Genomic DNA, 25,218 nt, shown 5'->3' on the forward strand with positions numbered 1-25,218 from the left:
GAACACCAGAATTATTTCACCAATGCTCAAAAATGACATATTTAAAAGACGACCTTTCTTAGTTTTCACATGAGAAGAATGAAGAACTCACATGCTGTATGAGTGTTTCTACAATCTTGTACTGGTCTGGCATGTGTGTCACCATGTGAGTCATATTGTCTTCAGATGTTCTCACTAGCGTTGGGCCGAACACAATGGCCAGATTCCGTGGCTCCATCTGACACAATGATAAATGAGAAGAAGAGACATTTCTCCCTTTTATATACGAAAAACAAAGAGAGTATTCACACAGATGCATTCTTGTGTTCTGTATGCGCAGTGTTTTAATTATTGGTTCTAAGTTTTGTTGTGTATGATTCATCTGTGATCATTATTATACAGTAGTAAGTCTAAAAATCACCAAGCCCTTTTATTTTTAAGCTATCCTCTCCGATCAATCCATGAAATCAAGTCCCACCACTTTTGAATATCTTATTTTACTCATAAAATGAAATGAGTTGCAAACTTCATTCCATGCTTAACTTTAGAAAAAATCTTGAAAATAATATCTCCATCACTGAAAATCTGGCAAAAAGCTTGCAATCTAAAACATGTCTCGAGAGCCTTGTATTATGTGTTCTTTTCCATTCTGTTGCACGTCATCTTGTTGTTTTTGAATGGAAGCGCACATTCTGTGTGTGTGTGTACAGTGCATCCCAAAATTGTTTTACCTTGTTCTTTTCTGAATTTTCAGCCACAGTTTTGAGATGTGCCGAGAGGAACTTCAGTGTTTCATAATGATGGTCGGGCAGCTCGTGAAGCTGGAGAAAGAGAGGTTTATTCAAGGCTTCCGTAACATATAGACACACTGTTACCACAGTAAACAAATTGTTATTGAGGCAAACAGCTGCTTACCAGTCTCTTGAGCACTTTGAGTCTCTCTACAGGATCCTCTATTCTGTTGGCATCAATAAAGTCTGCATACTTCTCTATAGAGGCCAGATCATGAAGGAAAATGATTTCAGTTGTCAGGTGTTGAAATTGCATGTGTATTTCACTCACAGCCACTAGATGGCAAACTATACAATTAATGTCGAGCAAGAGAAACATACATAAATAAAATATGAGTCATAAAGAGCCTCAAGCAAGGGAATTCCAACAAGGCCTTTTACCGTTAGTGAAGAGGGGTTCAGGAAGTTTCCTGAAGAAGGATTTGAGTAAACTGCTGATCACATTCAAGTCCTTCCATTTCTGCCCAAGAGTAGAGGATTATTAAAAAAGGGAAAAAGGACCTCAAGCAAGAAACAGAGAAAATGTAACAGACACTTAAACTAGACAGAGACAGAAATACACACTCACATCATCCTGAATATCAATGTCACCCATGCCCTTGTTATTGAGCTCTTCCTGCATGATGGAAATGGCGGCATTATTTCCTGGCACTCTGTAAATGCCTGTGTATTCCAGTCCTCGTTCTTCCACCAGCTTACAGCACACTTCAACTATCAGAGGAACAAACTAAAACACACAAAGCTCAGTCACATACCTGCAAGCCAATATAAACCTCTGAGACTGCACGGCATATGAAAATGTGCTGCTTGCATAGACAAATATGACTCCAAAATCAGCAGTATGAAAAACATATCAGGTTCCAAATGCAATTATGCTCATCCCACAAACTTAAGTAAACAATTACTCTTTAAACATTATTAAACACCTACAGCTAAAAGTATCACAACTGTAGAGAGCTCACTCCCTTGTGAATAAAGTGTTTAATTGTACTGAATGTGTACTTGTAGTGTACTTGAAACCTTAAATGTATATATATATATATATATATATATATATTCCATAAAGTACTAAATTTCAAACAATAATTACAAATATTTAACTTAAATACACGACTTACAAGCTTCAAAAGAAATGTCATTAAAGTATATTTTAGTTTACCATAAATGCTTGTCAGTACATTCGGCAGTAGGCTTTAACCATATCTTGATAACAATACAATTGTTAAATTAAATGTAAAGATGTACTTAAGTGGGTCAAAAATGCTCTCTAAAATTCAGCTAATGATATTTAATATAAATTTAAATTATAATATTAATTTACCTGCAACTAACATGCAATTATGAAAAGTTTTCAAAACATTACATTCCGTTCACACTTAAGTATATTTTTTAAAAGTATATTCTTTCAGTAACAAGTACTTTTTTTAAAAAGTATGCTAAAGTGTATTTCTTTTTCACATGGGACAGTTTTAGGATGACAAGTCCTACATGCCAAGTGAAACAAGAGCGAGGATGTTTTTTTGTGGTCTTACTCTGTTGTTCTGAGCTGGAGGACAGTCATCTAGTCTTACTCCAAATGTGACTCCAGGAGACGGTTTCTTCTCAAATGGCTTTCTCATCAGTCCAGGGATGCCCTTCCTCCATGTGCCCTTATCCTTGGGTGGGCTGGTTTCGTCTATTCACAGACAACCATAATAATCATGTGTTACAGAAACATTAGCACTTCAAACCTAGTGAGCTGTCAACCTTCTAAGGCAGTGTCGTACCAGAAAAGGAAACTCACAAGTGACTGATTTGCAGTGCTCTACAAAAACAGCAACTCTGTTGATAGTTATTCAAGTGCATAATACAAAAAGCAGTAATCAGTAGAGTTTTATGTTAGCATGTTGCTAAGCTAAATAGACTAAATGCTGTGACACACCTAACCGACATCAAAGAACTAGCGGTGCCAAAAGCTTACAGATGCTCAACGATAGCCAGACGTTAGCTGACTGTTGGTTTGGCATGTCAGGGCCTTAATAAGCAAAAAAGTACTTAAAGTTGCAGCTTGCAATTTCTGAGAAAGAAACACTGTTGATATTTGAAGTCAACCCAAACAAACACACCCCTCCTCTCATTGCAAGATTGGATGTCTCTTTATCATAGCTGAAGTGAAGCAAAATAATGCTTAGCAAAAAATAAAGTGAAAGTGATGAACAAACAACAAGGAAGAACAAAAGATTAACATATAGTACATTACAGTATATACAAGCAAGAGATCATTGTTAGTCGCCAGCAACACACCAGCTCCAAACAAACAATGACACTCAAAACTGTCCTGTTACTACAGCTAACATTACAACAACAGCATATCTTGGTTCTGTAAAACATAGCATCATAGCATCCAGCGTCCATTTTCAGGCCTTTCCGCTAAGATCTCTGTAGCTCTGGAAAACTTTTCTTATATATTGACATGGGTCCTAAAGCTCTTGCTTAAAGGGATACTTGATTATGATTTCACTTTTTTAACTTTAGTTAGTGTGTAATGTTGCTGTTTGAGCATAAACAACATCTGCAAAGTTACGACACTCAAAGTTCAATGCAAAGGGAGATATTTTCTTTTACAGAAATCCTTTTTTAGGGACTACAACAAATGGCTGGTAGGCTTCATACCAGGTTGGTGACATCACAAACCCCAATATTTACAAAAACCCTGCCCATGAGAACACACAACAAAGGGGGTGAGGCCATGTTGGGCTGCTTTAGAGAAGAGGAAGAGTTGTAGTAGAGTGTTGTTGCCATGCCGTCATTTTGCACTGGATTGCTTCACAAACAAGGGTCAATTTAACGCTGGATTTGCACAAAAGATTAACATGACGGCACATGCTAGTGGATGAGCTGAATCAGCTCCACAGCAACTACATAAATTTATCCACTAACCATTCAGAAATGTCCAGTTTCATTCTAAAAGTTGTAACTTCTTCCTGAGTCTCTCCATCAGTGTCGACTCCAGTTTGAACAATGTAAGATTGAACACCGTTACTGACAATCCTCATTTTGGCTGCACGAGATGCTCCAGCTTTGTTGTTGTTGAGTATGCGAAGCGCAAGCTTGTTAAAGCTCCACACTCTTCTAGAAAGTGGCCAGGAGCAGTAGCTCATTTGCATTTAAAGGGACACAATAATGGCATGTTTTTGCTCACACCCAAACAGGGGCAAATTTGACAAGCTATAATAAATGATCTGTGGGGTATTTTGAGCTGAAACTTTACAGACACATGCTGGGGACACCAGAGACTTGTATTACATGTTGTGAAATGGTGCATAATAGGTCCCCTTTAATCACTACCCATCTTTTTCCAGTGATATTCCTCTGACATTTTCTTTCTTGTAATGTCTCTCAGCTATTGCTCTTTCTACAGTCTTTCTTCAAATCCCCCTCTAGCTCAATCTCTCCTCCGGCATCATGAGTGGACAGGCCCCTACTGCTGATTGGCTACAAATGTGTTGTGGTGCTTGGTCTAATCCACTTTCAACAGCGTTTCTCAGAAATCGCTAAACACATCTTTAACACACACAAGTACTTGAGAACGTTTTTATTGATACTTAAAAGTACTGAATAAAATTCAAAGAATCCAGAGTTAGTGCCCTTGATGATTTTACCTTTGTGCATGGCTTTCCTGTCGTGGTCCTTGTTTGGTGAGTGAGGGCTTGTGGCTTTATTCTCCCCCTTACCACCCAGTAACGTCTGCCTGATGCTCAGGGACTGACGGGAGGCCTTGGGTGAGGGTTCTGTCTTACTGCTGGGTGGACTGCAACACACATAAACCCAGTTAAGCTCTAGTAGAGGAAGAAGTCTACAAACATTTTACGGGAATTCTTGCCGGCTTCCTGCTTACCTCATCAGAGTGTTGTATTCCTTTATTTTTCGGTTGATGAGGTCTGTGCTAGTAACAGTCGCATTCTACAAAAGGAAGAAGGAAAAACAGAGAAGGCAGACAACAGTGAGTGGATGAAATGTAAGAGTGGAATCCCCAAACACACCAAAGGGCTTGTGGATAACTCTGTGCTTTCAGAAGAAGACACCCTATAGTGAAGATGCTGTGAGAGTTACTATTTCTTTTCAAAAAAGCCTGAGGTTCAGCTATTGTAAGAAGTATCTTTAAATAGGGCCTTTTTCCATGATTCATGAGGGAAGTCCAAAACATCCACCATATCAATATCAGGTACTAGACATGGATAGATTTACCCCTCACCACTCATGTCACTAAACGCCTTTGTGATCCTTCGGATTTAGATTAAGCTATATTGTATTTATAATGTCAAGCACAAATATCAGTGCCGCAGTGACTTTGGCACATGTCTGAGCATTCAAAGGCTATTAAGATTAGGGCTGCACAACGATTAATCGCGATTAATCGTTTGCAAAATAAAAGTCTGTGTTTACGTAATAAATGCGTGTGTTCTGTGTATAATAATTATGTATATACAGTAGTTTTTAAAAGAAGTTTCGTCTGCTCATCAAGGCTACATTTATTTAATTAAAAATACAGTAAAAAACAGTAATATTGTGAAATACTATTACAATTTAAAATAACTGTGTACTATTTAAATATATTTGACAAAGTAATTTATTCCTGTGATGGCAAAGCTGAATTTTCAGCATCGTTACTCCAGTCTTCAGTGTCACATGATCCTTCAGAAATCATTCTAATATGCTGATTTGCTGCTCAATAAACATTTATGATTATTTTCAATGTTGAAAACAGTTGTGTACTTTTTTTTTTTCAGGATTCCTTGATGAATTGAAAGTTCAAAAGAACAGCATTTATCTGAAATACAAAGCTTCTGTAGCATTATACACTACCGTTCAAAAGTTTGGGGTCAGTAAGAATTTTTATTTTTATTTTTTTGAAAATAAATTAAAGAAATGAATACTTTTATTCAGCAAGGATGCATTAAATCAATCAAAAGTGGCAGTAAAGACATTTATAATGTTACAAAAGATAGATTTCAGATAAACACTGTTCTTTTGAACTTTCTATTCATCAAATAATCCTGAAAAAAAAAAATATTGTACACAAATATTTTGTACAATTGTACACATTAAATGTTTCTTGAGCAGCAGATCAGCATATTAGAATGATTTCTGAAGGATCATGTGACACTGAAGACTGGAGTAATGATGCTGAAAATTCAGCTTTGCCATCACAGGAATAAATTACTTTGTGAAATATATTCAAATAGAAAACAGTTATTTTAAATTGTAATAATATTTCACAATATTACTGTTTTTACTGTATTTTTAATTAAATAAATGTAGCCTTGGTGAGCAGATGAAACTTCTTTTAAAAACAAAAAAAATCTTAGTGGTTCCAAACTTTTGGACTGTACTGTATACATACATGCACATACACATACATGTATAAATTTAAGAAATATATACATGTATAAATAAATATACATATTTATATATATTTTATATTACATATAAATATAAATATTTTATATATAAATATTTTTTTTTCTTAAATATGTACATGTATGTGCATGTACTTATATATACATAATTATTAAACACAGAACACACATATATTACGTAACACAGACTTTTATTTTGCAAACTATTAATCGCGATTAATCATTGTGCAGCCCTAATTAAGATATTTAAATATTGGTTGGTATTATTCTGTTAAGATATTTCAATATTGGTTGGTTTTGTTTTAAGAGTAAGTGATTCTCAAACAGTATTAGTGAAAATATGTTCGGATTTTGCAGGTGAAAATTCTGAAAATGTCTGAAAAGTCTGATGCTCATGCAACACGTCTCAGTGTTTAAACGTAATGAATGAAATTAAAGAATCTGGTTTTGTTCTAATCGAGTGTGTACAATACTCAAAGCGCATCAATGAAAAAACAGTCATTGTCTTTTGAAAATAGCCGGTTGTCAAGGAGTTTTATATGAGTTTAACATTTCACATATTTATTTAGTCATTTAAGCAACAATGTTGAGAAATGTAGGATTTCAGGCAGAATTACTATATTGTAATATTGTTCCTTACTGTCAAATCAACATCAGTAATTAATGTGGTTCAGATAACAAAATATTTTGAGTTTCTGTTGATTAAACCAATTGCCTTCATTGTATGAACTCAAATTTTTAATTTCAATGGAGTTAAACCAACAATTCTTATTTACAGTGTGAGGTTGAAGATTACTTATACCCTGTATTATGGAAAAGATGCATCGCCTACCACACAACACCACATCTTTAAAATTCAAACTCATTTTTTTCTGTGACTTTTCAAATCATTGTTAAGAGTGTGTATCCACCTTATGTTGCAAGGCGGAAGCCATTTTGTGCAAGACTTCTAATACATTAGGTAAATAACAAGAAAAAGTGCAGTAAACCGTAAAACTATTTGCGCTACAAACCAGTGTGTTTATAATTAAGATAATACATTAAAATATTATGGTAAGAAATACCAGCTTGCAACATCAAGAGCTGTTTTATAAAGCTAAAAATAATTGGAAGCGGATGATGCCAGACACATTTAATTTACAAATAGCCATGCCCACTCTTTCATTAAAAATATTGTGGATAGACATTTTTCAGTAATAAGTTGATCTTTTTGTGCCTTGAATAAAGTCTGTGCAGATATAATTTAGATCGCCCTTTTACTTTCCATTAGTGCAGGTTTTTTTCTCTTTTCTCAAAAACCAAACTTCAAACTCATCAATGCCACTTTGTTCATTTTTGCCTGTATGGTGATTAGATTCACTGTTTTGACCTGCCATCTTAAACACTACCTGTGCGATAACTGAGAATTTTCCTAGCGAAAGTGTGACCATTCTCATCCAGCGTATGACCAGCTTGATAGTACAGATAAGACATTAAGGGGAAATGATCGGGAGAATGGATCTGAACTTGGATAATATGCATGAGAACTAAGGTTATGTGTTATTTTAGCCAGCTGAAAACACCAGCGCTCTTTTGAAAACGCCTTGCTGCGGGCGCTTGAGAGCAGAAATGTTACTAGTATGTGATTTCCCAGATAGTTTGCTTCTGAAAATAAAAATGTCAATTGTTTTTAATGATTTTGTTCCATTGTTGTGCTTGTTGTTGTTGTCTGTTGCCGTTGTACAAGCAGAATGTGGCGTTTTGTAGCTGTGGTATTTGTCCCGCCCCTCCACGGGAAAAAACGCTTTGGTGGACACACGGCTTAAGGCTTGGCTTTGACAGAACTCTCAACAAATATTTAATCTCTGGACTCAGAAAGAAAAAAAACCCTTCCAAGCACCCAAGTCAATCTTAACATAATTGGGATAGTGAAGATGTAAGTAATTTAGATTGTGTGTGTGTGTTATGATTACTGATCGTTCACCTCTTCATCCAAGTTGCTGTTTTCTTGAATGACTCGGATCCAGGACAGCATTTCCTCTCGATCTTCCGCCTGGAACAGGTATTCACAGTCTGACGTCGTCAGCCGAAGGACATTCTTCCGCTTTGTGTCACTGTAGGAGATGTCAATCAGACAGGCTTTGATGCTGATTGGCAGAGGCTCGTCTTCGATCTGGGAGTTGGCGTTGGTTTGTCCGTCCCTCTTGTCTTTGTACAGGTAGAGGCAGTGGCCACGAAGCACAGCATAGATCTGCTTCCAAGACCGTATGCCACTACCAACACGCTGTAGAAAAGATAACAGAATTATGAAAATATGATTGAATGAGCCATGTTTGAAGTTAAAATAGTACATATACGCAAGTGGCTTAGCAACTGTAGACAAAACGTTTTGAGGGGTTTATTTGATAATTATGGTACATTATCCCACTTATTATACTTTAAATATGAAGCAAAGTCTCAACTTTAAAATTCTGTCAATTTTATTACGAAATTCAAACAATAAATGTAGATTTGGCGCTAATCAGTTCAAGAGGCAGCACAGATCAATCGCTCGTGAAGCGATCATCTCATCTCCTCTTTACTACTTGTTACCGTGTGAAATAATCATATATGAACACCAGAAGGTATGTTGAAATATACATTACAACGTACCGAAATGAATCCTGTCTCATGTAAAGACATCAATAAAACAGCTTGTAGGCCATACAATGTCACTTAATGTTACATTTACCTCAAGAAACATATTCAATGTCCACATTCTTATTAGATAAAAAAAGCATTTTACAAAATATGCACTGTATTACATATTTATTAGGCTATATTTTTACTTAACCTGTTATTGATGTCTTTATTATTTAATGCATGTTTAAATAAATCTGTCATGAAAATAAGTTATTACAGTTTATTGTCATTTAAACCCTAACTGTGATTATTATACACCCTTAATTGTGGTAAAATCACAATGACTCACAGTCTTATTGTCGGATTATTGTTTTAATGTACCACATATTGTACGTGTTTTAAGGCCCCGATATACTATTATCGAACATCTGACAAACACCCACAGTGGCATTTAGATGAAAATGTAAATATGTAAATACGCTTTCCTTTCAGTAACAAGATAAACACAACAAAAATGAGAAAACAGCAAACACTTTTATAGAAAGCATAAGAACAGCATCTGATCATAACAACATGGGTATGATAGCACGAGCTCTGCAAATTAGCACTTCAGTAAAGTCATGTCACCTTTATTTTTATGGCATTTTATTCAATAGATTGCTTAAAAGCAAGCAGCTTTACAGCATCAAACAAGAAAAACAGTGTCAGTGCCTTATTTCATCAGAAGCACAACTTCATTTTCTACTATAATGCAGCTATCCAGTGTGTTCATGTTTTCACTCGCTGAGATCTTACCTCGATAGACTCACTGACAAAATTAATCAGAGAAAAGTTCCACATGAAAGAAGGCAGAGCCTCAGTGCACACCTCCTATTAAGTTATCGTCACAGGCCAGTGGTAGTACATAGGTGTTTTGTTCTTTTCCTGAGAGTTCCCTTTGGCAAGCCGTTTCGAACTCCCAAATTGAACACCGAACGAACTTCGTTTTGGCCTTTTTTTTGTTCAAAATGACATCACATCAGTTTGTTCTTCGATTCTGTTTAAAGTATATCGGGATCTTCAACCTTTTAAACATCTGAGTGGTGTAAAATATGACAAGATCTCTTAAGACAAGATCTCTGGCACTACCGTACTTTGCCAACATTAAATGTTTCTGAAAGCCTGCCAGCCATTCTCATTCATTTAGAGACTCGTTTCAACACGTTCACAATATGTTTGACAAGGAGTTCTTCAGCATCACAGACCAGCATGCTCTAAAGACACCTTCATTCAGTACTGGGACTCAGAACAAGAGAAAACATGAATGTGAATTTTGGTGTTTAGTGGTGTTGTACCTTGCCCTTATCTGAGTTCAGCTGCCGGAAATAAAGCGGACCCTCCTTTGTGGCATCAGTGAAGACATCTGAAGTAGAGTCTCTCCTAGAGCCAGAGTCCTCAGAAGACCTGTCAACAGCCTGAAACACACCAAACATGGATCAGCCTGCTGAACAATTCATCTTCTTTGACAGCTGCCACTGAAAACCCTATGAGGACCACGGAGTTCAACAGTTCTCAGTGAAAATTCACTCTGAAAAAATTACAGTTTTTAATCAAAATAATTAAATATATAGACCCTTTTACAGCCCACGTGATCAAATAGTTGCGCGCGCATTTTGGCAACGGAAGTGGTGTTGTTGCCTATTGGTTTTAACGTGTTAGCAACTCTGAAAGTTTTTCAGGGCTCTCAAGTGTAACGCACTGAGCGTGACAGTCACTCATTTCCGTCTTTTGTCACGCACTCCCGCCACACATTGTATTTCTCACGCAGAAAAACTATTTTTCATAATTTAATATGCCGCTACGCCGGGCAGGAATCAAGCGCGTCTCCCCTGGAGTAGCCTGCCACTTATCAGCCAATCAAAAAAAGAAAGAGGCTACACAGTAGCCAATCAGAAAATAGCACTATTGTATCTGGGTAAGATTTAACGCAACAACCAATGGAAAAAAAAGCATATCCTGGAATTGTTCAACATCATCCTCGTTCACCCACAGAGGAAAACACTGGAGCTCTGAGCATCATTTCGAGCACAGAATAAGTCATGATCTCCTATTTTAATGTTAAAACAAATTCACAGCTTGTTTGACACAAACAATGACAACTTGACTGCTGTTAGAGAATGTTTCCCAGATAATCAGCATCAGTTTTTCATGAGTGTCTGAACTTTGTCAACAGTTTTACAGCCTGTTCACTGAAAACACCTGCTCAGTAGTCTAGACCTAGTTATATTTTTGTTATCACACGATGACTGACATTTTGTCACATTAAACATCTCTCTCTCCAAATAGGCTTAATAATTTTAGTAGCACTAAATAAATTATTGTGTATTACATCGTCGATGTTATTGGTCACTTTAAAAATCATGTCATGTTGTTGGATATTTGTTATTCTTGCCTGTCTTTAAAACTTGAGAGCCCTGGTTTATGCATATATATCTGGCCACTGTATTTGGCCATCTGCTAACGTCTTCTATCCACTCGACTACACGGATCTGATAGCCGGATACCATTTGATAAAGTCAACTTTTTAAAATAACTTTATCTGTCTGTGTTGCTTAATCCGCTCGCGAAGCTGTAGATATATCACTTTCGGAGTTGCTAACACGTTAGAACCTATCGGGAACAACACCACTTCCGTTGCCAAAATGCGCGCACATACGTTGCTACGTCATCATTGTGTACAAACAGTAAAAGGGTCTATTGATTGATTAATCAATTGAATCCCATATTTCATTATTTACTGCCAAATTAAGATGATTCAAAGATAATTCTCATTATAAAATGGTTAGTTTCTGTCCTTGATTCTGATTGGTCAGTAGCTGTTTTATTAACGATCAAACATGGCTATGACCGCTTCACCCAACGATTCTGTGTATCACTAGATAACACCCTTAGCAACCGCTCTTAGCAATGTAAACTGTATGTTCTCAATTAATATTGTTCATTGAAGCTTGTAAACTGTATTACGTAGAAGAATGTTGTGAGAAAAAAATCGATTGAGCGAGTTTATTACCTGCATTCAGATTTAGCATTTTCCTTCAGGTCAGTCCTGTATTCATAATAAAAAATCTGTTTAAATGTCCGATGTATTATCTTGTCCTTTTAACAGTTAAGGGGTTTTCCTGGGACTGACAGCACTAGTCAAATCATTTGTCAGTTGCGTCTTGTTCCGTGTTCACAACAATTCAGTCTTTTCAATGTAAAAGTCTTCGCTACTGACTGACACACTCATAAAGACAGTCTTTGCCGCCATCTAATGGCGTAATAATGTAACTTCTGTTGGCTTTTATTGAAAGCTTACTTCATGAAAGTTGCATTAATACATATTTTTGGCTTTAATATTTGTATTGTGTGGTAACCGTTTTATAAAAGCAGTAAGGTACTCGAGGCTAGTGCTGTATCGTGAATAAGTCACGGCTGAAGGGGTTGCAGGCACTCCGCTTTGCGCCGTGCCTAACACTTATTCACGATAGAGTACCTTATTGCTTACATATCCCAGTATTGACGATAACCGTGATGTTTAAAAAATGAAATGTCGATATCAAGTGTTAATACGTACGGAGACCCACACATGACATGCAGGAAAAAAAGTAAATTGTGCACACGATTTACTAATTTGTTCCCTCGATTTACTAAAACGTGCAAGGTTTAGCAAATCGAGGGAACAGATTAGTAAATCGTGCACAATTTATAAATCAGGAGAACAAATTAGTAAATCATGTGCACGATTTATAAATCGAGGGAACGAATTAGTAAGTCATGTGCACAATTTATAAATCAGGAGAACGAATTAGTAAATCATGTGCACAATTTATAAATCGAGGGAACGAATTAGTAAGTCATGTGCACAATTTATAAATCAGGAGAACGAATTAGTAAATCATGTGCACGATTTATAAATCGAGGGAACGAATTAGTAAGTCATGTGCACAATTTATAAATCAGGAGAACGAATTAGTAAATCATGTGCACAATTTATAAATCGAGGGAACGAATTAGTAAGTCATGTGCACAATTTATAAATCAGGAGAACGAATTAGTAAATCATGTGCACGATTTATAAATCGAGGGAACGAATTAGTAAGTCATGTGCACAATTTATAAATCAGGAGAACGAATTAGTAAATCATGTGCACAATTTATAAATCGAGGGAACGAATTAGTAAGTCATGTGCACAATTTATAAATCAGGAGAACGAATTAGTAAATCATGTGCACAATTTATAAATCAGGAGAACGAATTAGTAAATCATGTGCACGATTTATAAATTGAGGGAACGACTTAGTAAAGCCTGCGCACGATTTAGCCTACTATTTTTTTCCTGCATGTGCAGGGCTCCATAAATACTACACATATGATATCGTAAATAATTCAGTAACAGTAACTAGTTGCCACTCCAAACTGGTAGGTGGCAGTATTGCACCTTATAATGCTGGTTGCCACCTATCATAAAATGGAAAAAAGATGACGACGCAATGTGAGCTACAGTACTACTGCAACATAAAATCATGTCTGAGGACATTACAGATGACAGGGTATCCAAATACGAGAACTTGTAAAAGTTTTTTGGGGTTTGGAAAAGACAGTGTTGGAAGTGCCAATCAACAGTACGTTCTTTTTGTATTCTGTACGGTTACAAACTTGTTATTGTAACCAAATTTGGTTACAAACTCTCTGTCTCCCTAAGCTCATATTTTGAGTGTGATTCTTTGGCCAAAAAAAGAGAAAATAAAGTTAAAGATAAATTTGTATGATATAATATTTTTTTCTTCGTTAATTCTTTTGGACACGAAAATTGCGTAGTGAAAATCTGATGTTGTGACCATTCTAGTTCACACATGACACATTCTTGTATGTCTTGTCTGTATAGGCACACATGCAGACTGACATGTTTGTCACAACTAGACTCTGTTCCGAGTCTAGTTGTGACAAATGCAAGAGCATGTCAAATGTGGATGGTTCTACGCTTATTCTTAGCTGTGAAAAACATAAATGTGGCACTTTAAACTTGCACTTCTCTGATAGAAAATCCCTTTATTGCAGAATTTATGTATGGGTTAGGGTGCATGATTAACTTATTTTTATAATTAATGACAAAATTATCATTAAATTGACTTAATGTTAGCTGGAGGTCAGGTGCTAACTAGACAGAACTTTATCTAAGGTGTAAACTAATCATAATGCAGTTAGTGGGAGTCTTAGTCATTTATTATCTCTATTACAGCAGTCTCACCTTTCTAAGGCCCTTGAATCCATGGGTGTGTTTAATCGACCGCCTGTACAGACACAGACAAACACAGAGGTCATACAATGCGAGAGGCAGCAATGGAAGAAGGTTGACTTTTCAACCTTGTGATCACTGTACTGGTGGATTCTGATTTTACATAATGACTTTAAACTTACCCTCTTCCTTCTTCTCTGTAATTATCCAAGCCCTCATCGAAGGACCTGGAGCGCTCTGTTTTAGCTCCAGAATCTGATTCCAGAATTGTGAGTCGTAAAGAATCTAAGTTGGAGATAAGGGTGAATAAATATAAAAAAGAGACACATTTCTGATGTGACTGAGATATTGTATATGTTGGCAGAGATATGCCTCACCCTGGTCATGGGACAGCTGTCGGCGTATTACGGGAGAAGGGGACGTTGGACTGGGTGGGATGGTGGTGATGATAGGCGTGCTTGAAATCACAGCGGATGCAGGAATGTGTGTGGTGTCATGGTCGTTGCTGGAGCTTGATGGCTCATCTAATGACAACAGACATAAGACACTCCTAAGATCTTTTACCTGTGAGAGTATATTGCATGGATTACTGTAGTCCAATAGACACAACAGACAGTTTAGAGGAAGCTTGCTTACTCATACAGCTAGTGAGCAATCCTTAAATTGATAAGCCTCCCACATGCACAGACAATAAACAAAAAGTAGAGCAGACGGGTTGCATCACTGGATAAAACATTAGTAGTACTTTTTTAACCACAGCATTTTAACTCCCTTTAGTTTTGAATAGATTTAATAGATTAGATTTAATTCCTAGCAGCCATTGCTTTCTCTGCAGTCTCTATGTAATAAACTAATAAAATTTATGGGGGTTGAGACACAAGTTGACAGTCTACCAAATTTAACATAAGCCCTAGCATAACAAAAGTCACAGTCTTTCAAATAAAACTTAAAACCAATCAGAAAACAAGCCCAAACCAAAGTATATCAAATGAACTTCAAAACAGAGTCGACCTAACAAAATCCATTCTACCAAATCAAACATAAAACATCATTGTTTTGAAAGAGATTAGTGTTTCAGGAACTAATCCAAAAAAGGAGGAATCTTCGAGCTAGTTTCCACTGGCATGTTCCATTACTTTGTCATATCACTTTACTGCCCTCTTGTTTGTCTGAGGTTTCCGAGCTGTGGATGAACTGGAGGGAGTGTGAAAGTGTCAGGGAAGTGGCTTCCTCAGTCCTGCTGCCTTGGGTGGAATGTGTCAGTATGTCACATTATCTGTGCCCCTGTGGACTATGATGTCATGTCCTATCACTCTACTGGAGTACATTACAGTTTGGAGATGCTCCCAGGGACTGACCCATGCACTTCACAAACACTCTGAGCTACAACACTGCCTAGCTGTGTACAAATCAAAGCCCATAACACATTCTATAATTAAATGTGCAGGCTGGTGAAGTATGGAACTGTATGTTGAGAAGCACAACCATTTGTGATGACCAATCAGCAAATTCAAATGTCTTCATGTAGGACATACATGGGGAAATGCCGATATAGCCAATAGTGAGGATGACAGATGACTCGAAAGACACCTATGAAAACACTGTGCTTCTTTAAAGCTCTCTCACACAAACACAGATATTACCAGAACTCAAATTACTCATCACTCCTCTCTGCCAACTTTGTTTACATTGGGTTAAGCTGTTCATCCTGCTGTTATAACTGTCATACATCATAAAACCCCACTGTTGTACACCACTTGATCTAAAGCTCTCTATGCAAAGCCTGGGCCATTAAGGACAGAGAAACAGTGTGGCCTTTTATTTGATTTATCTGAGCAATAAAAAGCAAATTCATCAAGACCTGCCCAAGTGTGACAGTACAATGAAGCAGACAATGACTGCCTTGTGTAAAAAGTAGGGAAATAAAGTTCAGATGTTTAGTTTACTATGAATAATATAAAACAGTGAATATTTAGATAAATTCTTTTTCCTTGCATCCCATGAGCTGCTTAATATGATAATGAGAGGTACAGCAGGAACATGTTCTGAGAATCACTTTGCTAAACACACAAATGATTTTGGAAGATGCTTGAACTACAGGACAAAAGTATTTGAAAGTAAAGTAACAAAAAATATATTAAAAACATTTTAACCTTATCAAAACTCATATCCTTTTAGGGTAGACTGAATGGTTGCTATAGCAACAGAGTCTGTAGTTATCTTATATAGTTGAAAAAGCCTCTCACCAATGAAGGGAATGGAGTCCAGTGAGTCATCAAGGTTGCTTGAAAAGGAGGTTTTACACTGGTCTCCTAGTTTCTTCATGTGCATTTCGCGCCGGGTATTGTTAGGCAGCCAGCATGTGTTGGACACTGCAGGTGGTTCAGCCCCTCCCTCGGTCTCGTTGACTGCCAGAATGTAGGAAGGGTGGCGGATTGGTTGAGATCCAGACTTCTCCCTCCGAACCACAACTACAGTGGCATCTTGACCCTCGATACCTTCCGCCGCCTCCTCATTGGCTTGGGGTTGTGGTTCTATGTACCTAGGTTTCTGAGGAACTGTTCCGTTACTGGTCAGTATGGGCTTGGATCCACCCTGCTTTGTTCTGTTGGGTTTAGTGGCAGCAGAACAAGAAGAAGAGCGACCTCCACGGGCTACCTCTCTGAAAGGCTCCTGAAGGCTGTCAGCCCGCCCCCTAGGCTGTAACTGCTTTGCATTGTGGGGCATGTGGTTGGCAGTGAGCGGTGTTTTTTGGTTTTTGATGGTGCCTGTGTTGGAACTACCAGTGATGTGGCCTTGTATTGAGGCGAGGGCAGAAGCTATATAAGAAGCAGCAGCGGTGGAAGGGTCTGAAACATAATTCTTGGCAGGTAGCAGTGAGGGTCTGTTTACGGAAGGTGCAGAGGTGTTACCCAGGCTTTCAGCTCTGGAGGTAAGCAATGAATCCGTACCTCTACTGAAGAGTGGGGTGTTAGGCAACCCTGGGTAACTGCCACCTCGTCTATCTGAGCTAAATGCACCCTGTGTTCTGTGAGGTGCCATGCGCAAGGAAGAAGACTGCCTGCTTGCTCTTGCCTCGTCCCCTCTGTGCATGAGTAACCACTCCTCTGTCTCAGTTCTGCAGCATGTCTGCCTGTCCAACATGGATGTTGCATTTTCATTCTGTCTGCCTAGATAGTCACAAGAATATGCTCTCGGTTTCAGGATACCTGTGGGGGCCGACGGGATTGCATCCTGGGAAGCACTTCGAGGCCAATTCTGTGCTAGAGCAGTCCGTTCTGCACCACCAAGCCTCTCCTGAGAAACGCTACGCAGAGGCAGCACAGTGGATACCTGATAACTCCGATCATGAGAGGCGCTCCTCCGTCTCAGCTGTGATCCAGAAAAGCCCCGTGAGGGTGTAGCTGTTGTTGATGCGCTCTTCTGCTTGCTGTATTCACCTGTACTGGATGGGGAGGCAGCTCGCAGACTGTCCAGACGTTCCTGAATAGTCCGGGAGCCATACATGTAGAGCCGTTTGTTGTCAATATACTCCTTGTAGGTGGTGTAGTTCCTCCAGTCAATGTTCTGGTGGGGGGAGCAGGGGGAGGGGGTGGCTGGTGGAGGAGATGGTGTGTAAGAGGTGGGAGAGGTGGCTGATGGGATAGTTTCTGCTGTTGTGGTTAAGGTATGTCTGTGGGAAGATACAGGCTTAGTGTCCATGGAAGTCTGTGCAGTTCTGGGGGTAGTGTCGGAGAACCCAGTGAGCTCTGCAGTTCTGCTGGGCTTGTGCTGTGATTGTGCTGCCCCAGTTGGAGAGGACGTGGCATGGGCCCTGGACCTGTTAAAGCTTGGGTCTGTTGAAGCCGCATTCTGGTTTTCCTCCGTCCTGTGGCAGGGACCAGCCCAGGCCACATGTGAAGTTTGATCTGTAGATTCAGGTGATGCAACCATTGTCCTAAAATTCTCATTAAATACATGCACAACAGTTTGGGTCTTGGGGACCTGAGAGGTTTGAGATGGGATAGGTGGAGATAAAGGGTTATCAATGCGGCAGCCTATGTCAGGCTTGTGGCATCGATTTGCTCCTTGTCTGGTTCCACATGATGTCTCAGCAGAGCGTGATGGCTCTGACACCTGTGCCATGGCCAAGACATTGGGCTCTATCCGTGGGTAACATATTGGGGGTGGCTCGGGGATGTTCTGGGCATTTCCACTATATGCCTCGTTTCCTTTGAGGTATGCATCTTGAGAATAGGCCTGAAAAGAAGGGACATTTCATTAAATATAATGAATGAGTAACACTACAGGCACTAAACATATTGAAATGCCAAATAAATTAATTACAAACATGGTTAATGTTGTATCAAACATCACAAATTTTACCTCTTCACTATTTATCTAGTAAATTACAGGGGACAAGTTGACCCCAATTTCAAGTATCTAAGTTCAAATGCATCCCAGGTAAAGTGAGAGAAAGGAAAAGGTCAAGTAGCAAGGCTCAAATGCCTTTAACCGCATGGAGGGATTAGGTATCAGAAGCTTACCTACCTTTAGCTGAGGAGAGAGAGCAGTGCGCAGACAAGAGGAAAAAGTGAGAGGAGGGCAGCCTTTCACCGAGCATTCTACAGACGCTAGTAGCTGCTCTGTTATCATCTTACAAAGTCAACACCCAACTAATATCCTAAAGGTCTAAATACTACATTCTGCTCAGGAAATTACTCCATTTACAATGGGCTCACTTATCCCGCTTAATATATAAAGTTATTTCTGTCTCAGCTGTCTCAGTGTGCATATGACAGAGCTCCGGCATTAATGAGAGTGTAGACGTGATAGCTGGACTTTTGACTCTACACCTGAAGTGTCGAGTTACACAGACATGTCCCTCCCTCTCTATCTTTCTCTGTCTGCTCCACCCCTTCCATGAAAATAAAGATGACTCAGAAGGAAACAAATATTAAGGTGCAACCTTATGGCAAGGGAATAAATTAGGGGCAAACTATGTTTTGCGATTGAATATAATGTACTGTACACAATTTTGCAGTTCTTAAGGTAGGTAAAGACTAGATTTTAACAGACATTGTAGGTACAAAGGGAGATATAATACACATGCACTTTCATGCAAAGGCAAAGAAACTTAACCACAACAGGGCAAAATTACATAACAGAAGAGAGGGAACAAGTGACAGGTTTAGCTCCTTCTTACCAGAGCTGTGATATCCCTGGAGAACTGCAGCCAGAAGGTTAGATTGACAGTGGGAAAACAAGGGAAGAAAGAACAGGAAAAAGAGCAATGGTGAGGGAAGATGACAAGAGCTCTACAGGTACACCAGAGGCAATCAGCCCCTACTCCAGACAGTGTTGTTGTCATTCTAGTGCAGGATAAAGTACGCTATAAATACACACTGCAGCAGAAAGAGAGAGAGAGACTACTGGAGGGCTGCCAGTCCAACACCAGAGATGGACCAGACAGAGGAGGACACACTTGAGATCAGAAGGGGACGACTGCTGCTCTTTCCAGAGTGATCCTGCAGCTTTCAATGAAGTAAAACTTTCACACACAAACTCAAAGTCAGCCAGCATCGTTCTCTTATGCCCATGTGGATCATTTCCATCCACACATACTCTTAAAAATAAAGGTTCCAATGGAGGGTTTTTCCCAGTGATGCCATAGAACAATTTTTTGTTCCCCAAACCAACTGAAACTCTCAGTGAACCACTTTTGTTCTTAGTGTGAAGAACATTTTAATAAGCATACAACATTTTTCTGCTATAAATAACCTTCTGTAATGGAATGGTTCTATGGATGATAAAGGTTCTTTATGGAACCATCAATGCCCAAAAAGAACCTTTATTTTTAAGAGTGGCTGTCCACACAATTCCGGTCATTTCAGATGGCAGCTTCAGTTTATTCTTTTGTTTAGTTTATATTTCTTGTTTGCTCTTTGGACCTGTTTATACCTATTACATGGATAGGTTACCCAAAAATTAAAATTCTGCCATCATTTATTCAGCCTCAAGTTGTTCCAAACCTGTATGAATTTCTTTCTTCTGCTGAACACAAAAGTAGATATTTTGAAGAATGGTGGTAATCAAACAGTATTTTTTTTCTCTCCATACTATGGAAGTCATTGAGGCCCATCAACTGTTTGGTTAGCCATTTTCTTCAAAATATATTTTTTTGTGTTCAGCAGAAGAAAGAAATTCATATAGGTTAAGTTAAGGTGAGTAAATGATGACAGCATTTTCAGTTTTGGGCGAACTATCCCTGGTCCAATTACAAGTGGTCAGCTAAGACTTATTGCTGTCTATACCAGGTATCAGCAAATATGGGTCTCAGATGTGTCTTCTGTGACCATTTCCACATTGAATTTCGAGGAGAGGGTGTCTGTGTCACTACATCAGTCTAAAAATAAATTAATACATAAACAAACCTGCAAAAATGTATATTCTCATGATTTTCTCAAAGTGAAAATCCATGTAAAAATTTTCCAATATTTTTGACAAAGTACACATTATCTGGCAACATGGATTAAAAATGTAGCTAACACAGCGCAATGTAAAGTAAGGTAAGAAAATTGATGGACATACATTTAAATCTGTACTTGCCATGATGGTCATTATTTTATTATGCATCTTTGAGTTTGTCCTTTACCTGTTTGTTTCAAGATGTTGCAGTGTTTCACAGTCAAAACATGCACTTTGCAAGTTACTACTTTGAATCTGATCAGCTGACTGCTTTGCATACAGTACTTGCCATTCCCTTAAGTCCATTACACATCTTCTGCCTATGATTACCAAGTACACATGGTAATATGATCAATTTTTCTGCTCCTACTCTACCGGTGTTTGGCAAAGATGAAAACTGAACTCATCAGAGAATATCAGAATCAAACAGATCTGTCTTTGTGAAGGACACATAACTCAAGCCAAGTACAGGTCATCATGGAAGAAAACTGGCTTCCTTCTGCTCTGACAACGTTCCCCAACTTGAAGGATAGGTTTTTCCCACAGGACAATGCTTCATGCTACATAGCCAGGCCAATCAAGGTGTGGATGAAGGACCACCAAATCAAGAACCTCTCATGGCCAGCCCAAATTCCAGACCTGAACCCCATTGAAAACCTCTGGAATTTGATCAAGAGGAAGATGGAAGGTCATAAGCCATCAAACAAAGCCAAGTTGCTTGAATTTTTGCTCCAGGAGGGGTGTAAAGTCTCCAACAGCAGATCGACTGGTAGAGAGCATGCCAAGACTCATGAAAACTGATTGAGAATTAGGGTTATTCCACCAAATATTGATTTCTGAACTCTTCCCAAGTTAAAACATTAATATTGTGTTGGATATAAAAATGGATATAAACTTGTTTTCTTTGAGGTATTCAATGTCTTTTGAGGTTTGTATGTGATGTGTGGAGCATTTTCCTAATCCCAGACCTGATTACTATGGTTTTTTGTTGTTGTTGTTTTTTTTTGAAAAAAACAAAAACAAAACATTAATAATATCTAAATTTAAAGGGTTAGTTCACCCCAAAATGAAAATAATGCCATTTATTACTCACCCTCATGTCGTTCTACACCCGTAAGACCTTTGTTCATCTTCGTAACACAAATTAAGATATGTTGATGAAATCCGATGGCTCAGTGAGTCCTGCATTCACAGCAATGGTACTTCCTCTCTCAAGATCCATATAAAGGTACTAAAAACATATTTAAAACAGTTCATGCCAGTTCAGTGGTTCAAAACCTTAATATTATAAAGCAACGAGAATACTTTTTGTACACCAAAAAAAAAAAAAAAAAAAAAAAAAGACTTTAACAATATACTGATGGGCCAATTTCAAAACACTGCTTCGGAGCTTTACGAATCGAATCAGTGATTCGGATCTCCTATCAAATGGCTAAACTACTGAAATCATTTTGGTGCTCTGATTCACTGATTCGATTCGTAAAGCTCCAAAGTGTTTTGAAATCGGCCCATCACTAGATATTGTTGAAAAGTCGTTATTTTGTTTTTGTGCTGCACAAAAAGAATTCTCGTCGCTTTATAATATTAAGGTAATATTAAGGTAGAAGCACTGAACTCGCATGAACTGTTTTAAATATGTTTTTAGCACCTTTATGGATAATAAATGACATTATTTTCATTTTTGGGTGAACTAACCCTTTAACAATTATAAAATTGTTTAGTCTAATAAAAGTTTGTGTGATATGATCTCTATCTCTACTGGAATCAGTTGTGAGTTAATATCTTCTCATGAGGAGCATTGTTGGTATGTGGTACAGAGTTGCTGAGTGTATGTAGTGTTTCAAATCAGTCACTTATGTGGAACATTGCTGCCTTAGAGGGAAGATGCCTATGCAGACAGTAGTAGATGGAAGGTTTTGGAAGAGAACTTGTCACTAGAACTGCTTCCTGTTGCTATAACAAGCATAAGTGTCATTCCTAAGTCTTAAACTGCACACTGGATCGACTCATTACAGTCATATCAGAAAGTGCCAGAGGGCTCCACAGTGAAGTATGAGTTTATGTGGCTGGCATGTAACAGCCTGAAATTTGGAGTTCCTCCTGGAATGTGCTCAGATATGGGGGTGGCATTACGCCCCTAGTTCTAAAGAAAACCTCATTATAGCTGAATTCAAAATAAGCACACACACACACACAGGCGCCATCATGCTTCTCTGCTCCACTGGATCACTGAACTCTACCTAGTAGAGCATCTTCACATACACAAACTGGTGCCATTTGTCTCCATTGCTCTGCTTTCCTTCCAACAATTCCTTTTGCTTAAGTAATTTCATCCATTCTCCATCCAGAAACTTCAAAAGCCTCACCTCTTTTGACCATAATACACTCATACCAATAATTCAATTTAAAATTTGAACAGACATTACTGCCCACAAAATTAAAAATAAGAGTGCAGATGATAGAACTTGAATTTTCTCAAATAAGTATTCAGACAGGTTTAACGGACCAAAGTTAAAATGATTAGAATTATAATTCCCTGATAATTTACTCACCCCCATGTCATCCAAGATGTTTATGTCTTTCTTTCTTCAGTCGAAAAGAAATTATGGTTTTTGAGGAAAACATTCCAGGATTTTTCTCTGTATAGTGGACTTCAATGGCTATCAATGGGTTGAAGGTCCAAATTGCAGTTTCACTGCAGTTTCAAAGGGCTCTACGCGATCCCAGATGAGGAATAAGGGTCTTGTCTAGCGAAACAATCGGTCATTTTATAAAAAAAGATTAAAATTTATATACTTTTTAACCACAAATGTTCATCTTCTACTAGCTCTGCGATGCGTAATCACGTTGGAAAAGTCACGCATGATGTAGGTGGAAGTACCACAGTAGGGCAAAAAACTTCCGTAAACACGGCGTCATCTCAAGAAATATCTGTGTACACATGAAACCACTGAAACCGACTCAAAACGGTGAAGTTTACATGATAGACCAGTATGTGGCGCTGTAATTCTGCCACAGAGATACACTAAAAATGAAGAAGACTTGGAGCATGTGAGTCGAGGGGTCGAGATGTGTGGTCAAAGCCACTGGAAGGCAAGCCTGCAACCTTTATCCAAAAAAGTGTAACAGCTAATGCTAATGCTCCGCCCCGGATGTCAGTGGATGAGAGGCTTCACTATGCTGATTAAACAGCTTTTGGGGGGAAATAGCAAATCATTTAATTAATCAACAGCTGGTTTGCTAATCTTCAGCATGTTTTACACTAAATAATACTTTCGTTGGGAACTATATGTAAATTTTAGCTTGATAAAAATGTATTTTTTTAAGAGAAGGCAGACTAGGGAATGTTGCGACTGAAGTCACTGCCATTACACGATAGGCTGAGAAGTGCCGCACATGATTAAGTTAGCTGTTACGCTTTCTCCAATGCTAAGAGATACAGACCCTCTTATTTCCCCATTATAAACAATCTCTGGTGTGGTGATGACATCATCATTTCACAAAATATACAGATTGGCTGTACACAAGGGTGTCATTTTCAAATTTATCCACTCTGGGACTCTGTTTCAAAAAATAGGCTCCCAAAACACTGGATCCATCTGGACGAAATGCCGATATGATACATTTTTTTTTTACCTATACAGCTACATGCGTCTCCGTGTGGAAGGGCTCTTAGTCTTTGCATGTTCACTTTGTAAAGCTGCTGGTAGCCATTGAATTCCACTATATGGAGAAAAATCCTGGAATATTTTCCTCAAAAACCTTCATTTCTTTTCGAATGAAGAAAGAAAGACATAAACATCTTGGATGGCATGGGGGTGAGTAAATTATCAGGAAATTTAAATTCTGAAGTGAACTAATCATTTAATTAGCCAATACAAGGGCAAGAGAAAGCTTGAAGATTAATCTTTTACATTTTTTTGTGAAAGAAATTATGATTTTTTTTGTGTGTGACAAGTAAACCCATGAGAAATAAAACCTACCAACTGTAAAATGTCTTCATCTTTTGGCATCACGCAGAGCTCCAGAGATGTGTCACTGCAAGAAAAAAAAAATAAAAATTTGAAAAAGGAAAATGAAATCTCAAATGAAGTCATGTCTACAGTCACAAGTACAATGCTTTTTTTAATTCAAGAACAAGGAAGAACTGCTAACTGTTAATACCAAATAAAATTACGCAATAAAGAGCATATTCATCAAACTTCCTCAAGGATTAAGAGATTTATCTGGAAGGTTTAACAGGAACAGATAATCAACCCACAAAATGAACAAAAAGGGAGCATATGGAGCATATGCATAGGGAGCAAAAAGGCAGCAAGTACTCTGGATTAAGTACCATTTGAAATCACATTTCGGTTGAAATCAAAACCTACATCTAGTTACCAGGTCACATGTTTAACCATGAGGCTACACCACCCCTCAGGGGCAGGAACAAGCAGTGCAAGTTGCAACATTACCTGTTCTGGATAAGGGCGATTACTTGGGAATACGTCTTTCCGATGATGCTTTCTCCGTTGACTTTTACAATGCGATCCCCTGTGGGGAGGAGAAACAGGAACTGTAGTTCAGTTATGTAAAAATATGTTTAAAAAACACATGTTTTGAAATCTTTATACAGGCTTGTAAGATCTTTAATGAACCTCTGAGGAACTGATGATCCACATGATTCTGTGGTAAAAATAATTACAGATTTGGACAGGAATTCAGAACCATGGAGCAAGTATGTTTGTTCAGATATATTGA

At 38.2% G+C, this 25,218-nt stretch overlaps 1 protein-coding gene across 3 annotated transcripts in view; it reads right to left on the minus strand.

Moving 5' to 3' along the window:
- The window catches only part of LOC137013633 (rho GTPase-activating protein 21-like), a 130,444-nt gene that overhangs the window by 11,512 nt on the left and 93,714 nt on the right, over positions 1-25,218 (minus strand). Inside the window, exons 6-22 of one of the 3 annotated variants that reach the window (XM_067377575.1) lie at positions 24,933-25,011; positions 24,459-24,513; positions 19,214-19,237; positions 16,275-18,267; positions 14,406-14,552; positions 14,211-14,313; positions 14,041-14,083; positions 10,105-10,224; positions 8,133-8,432; positions 4,648-4,712; positions 4,412-4,560; positions 2,303-2,445; positions 1,339-1,497; positions 1,152-1,230; positions 895-968; positions 711-800; positions 92-217 (exon numbers count right to left, since the gene is read on the minus strand). In XM_067377575.1, the coding sequence (XP_067233676.1) occupies positions 92-217; positions 711-800; positions 895-968; positions 1,152-1,230; positions 1,339-1,497; positions 2,303-2,445; positions 4,412-4,560; positions 4,648-4,712; positions 8,133-8,432; positions 10,105-10,224; positions 14,041-14,083; positions 14,211-14,313; positions 14,406-14,552; positions 16,275-18,267; positions 19,214-19,237; positions 24,459-24,513; positions 24,933-25,011 (3,749 nt within the window). Of the gene's footprint in view, positions 1-91; positions 218-710; positions 801-894; positions 969-1,151; positions 1,231-1,338; positions 1,498-2,302; positions 2,446-4,411; positions 4,561-4,647; positions 4,713-8,132; positions 8,433-10,104; positions 10,225-14,040; positions 14,084-14,210; positions 14,314-14,405; positions 14,553-16,274; positions 18,268-18,558; positions 19,069-19,213; positions 19,238-24,458; positions 24,514-24,932; positions 25,012-25,218 lie in introns of those variants that run through there. The other 2 variants (XM_067377576.1, XM_067377577.1) reach the window with 2 other exon arrangements.

This window comes from Chanodichthys erythropterus, chromosome 23, assembly GCF_024489055.1.
Source record: "Chanodichthys erythropterus isolate Z2021 chromosome 23, ASM2448905v1, whole genome shotgun sequence".
Lineage (NCBI taxonomy): Eukaryota > Metazoa > Chordata > Actinopteri > Cypriniformes > Xenocyprididae > Chanodichthys > Chanodichthys erythropterus.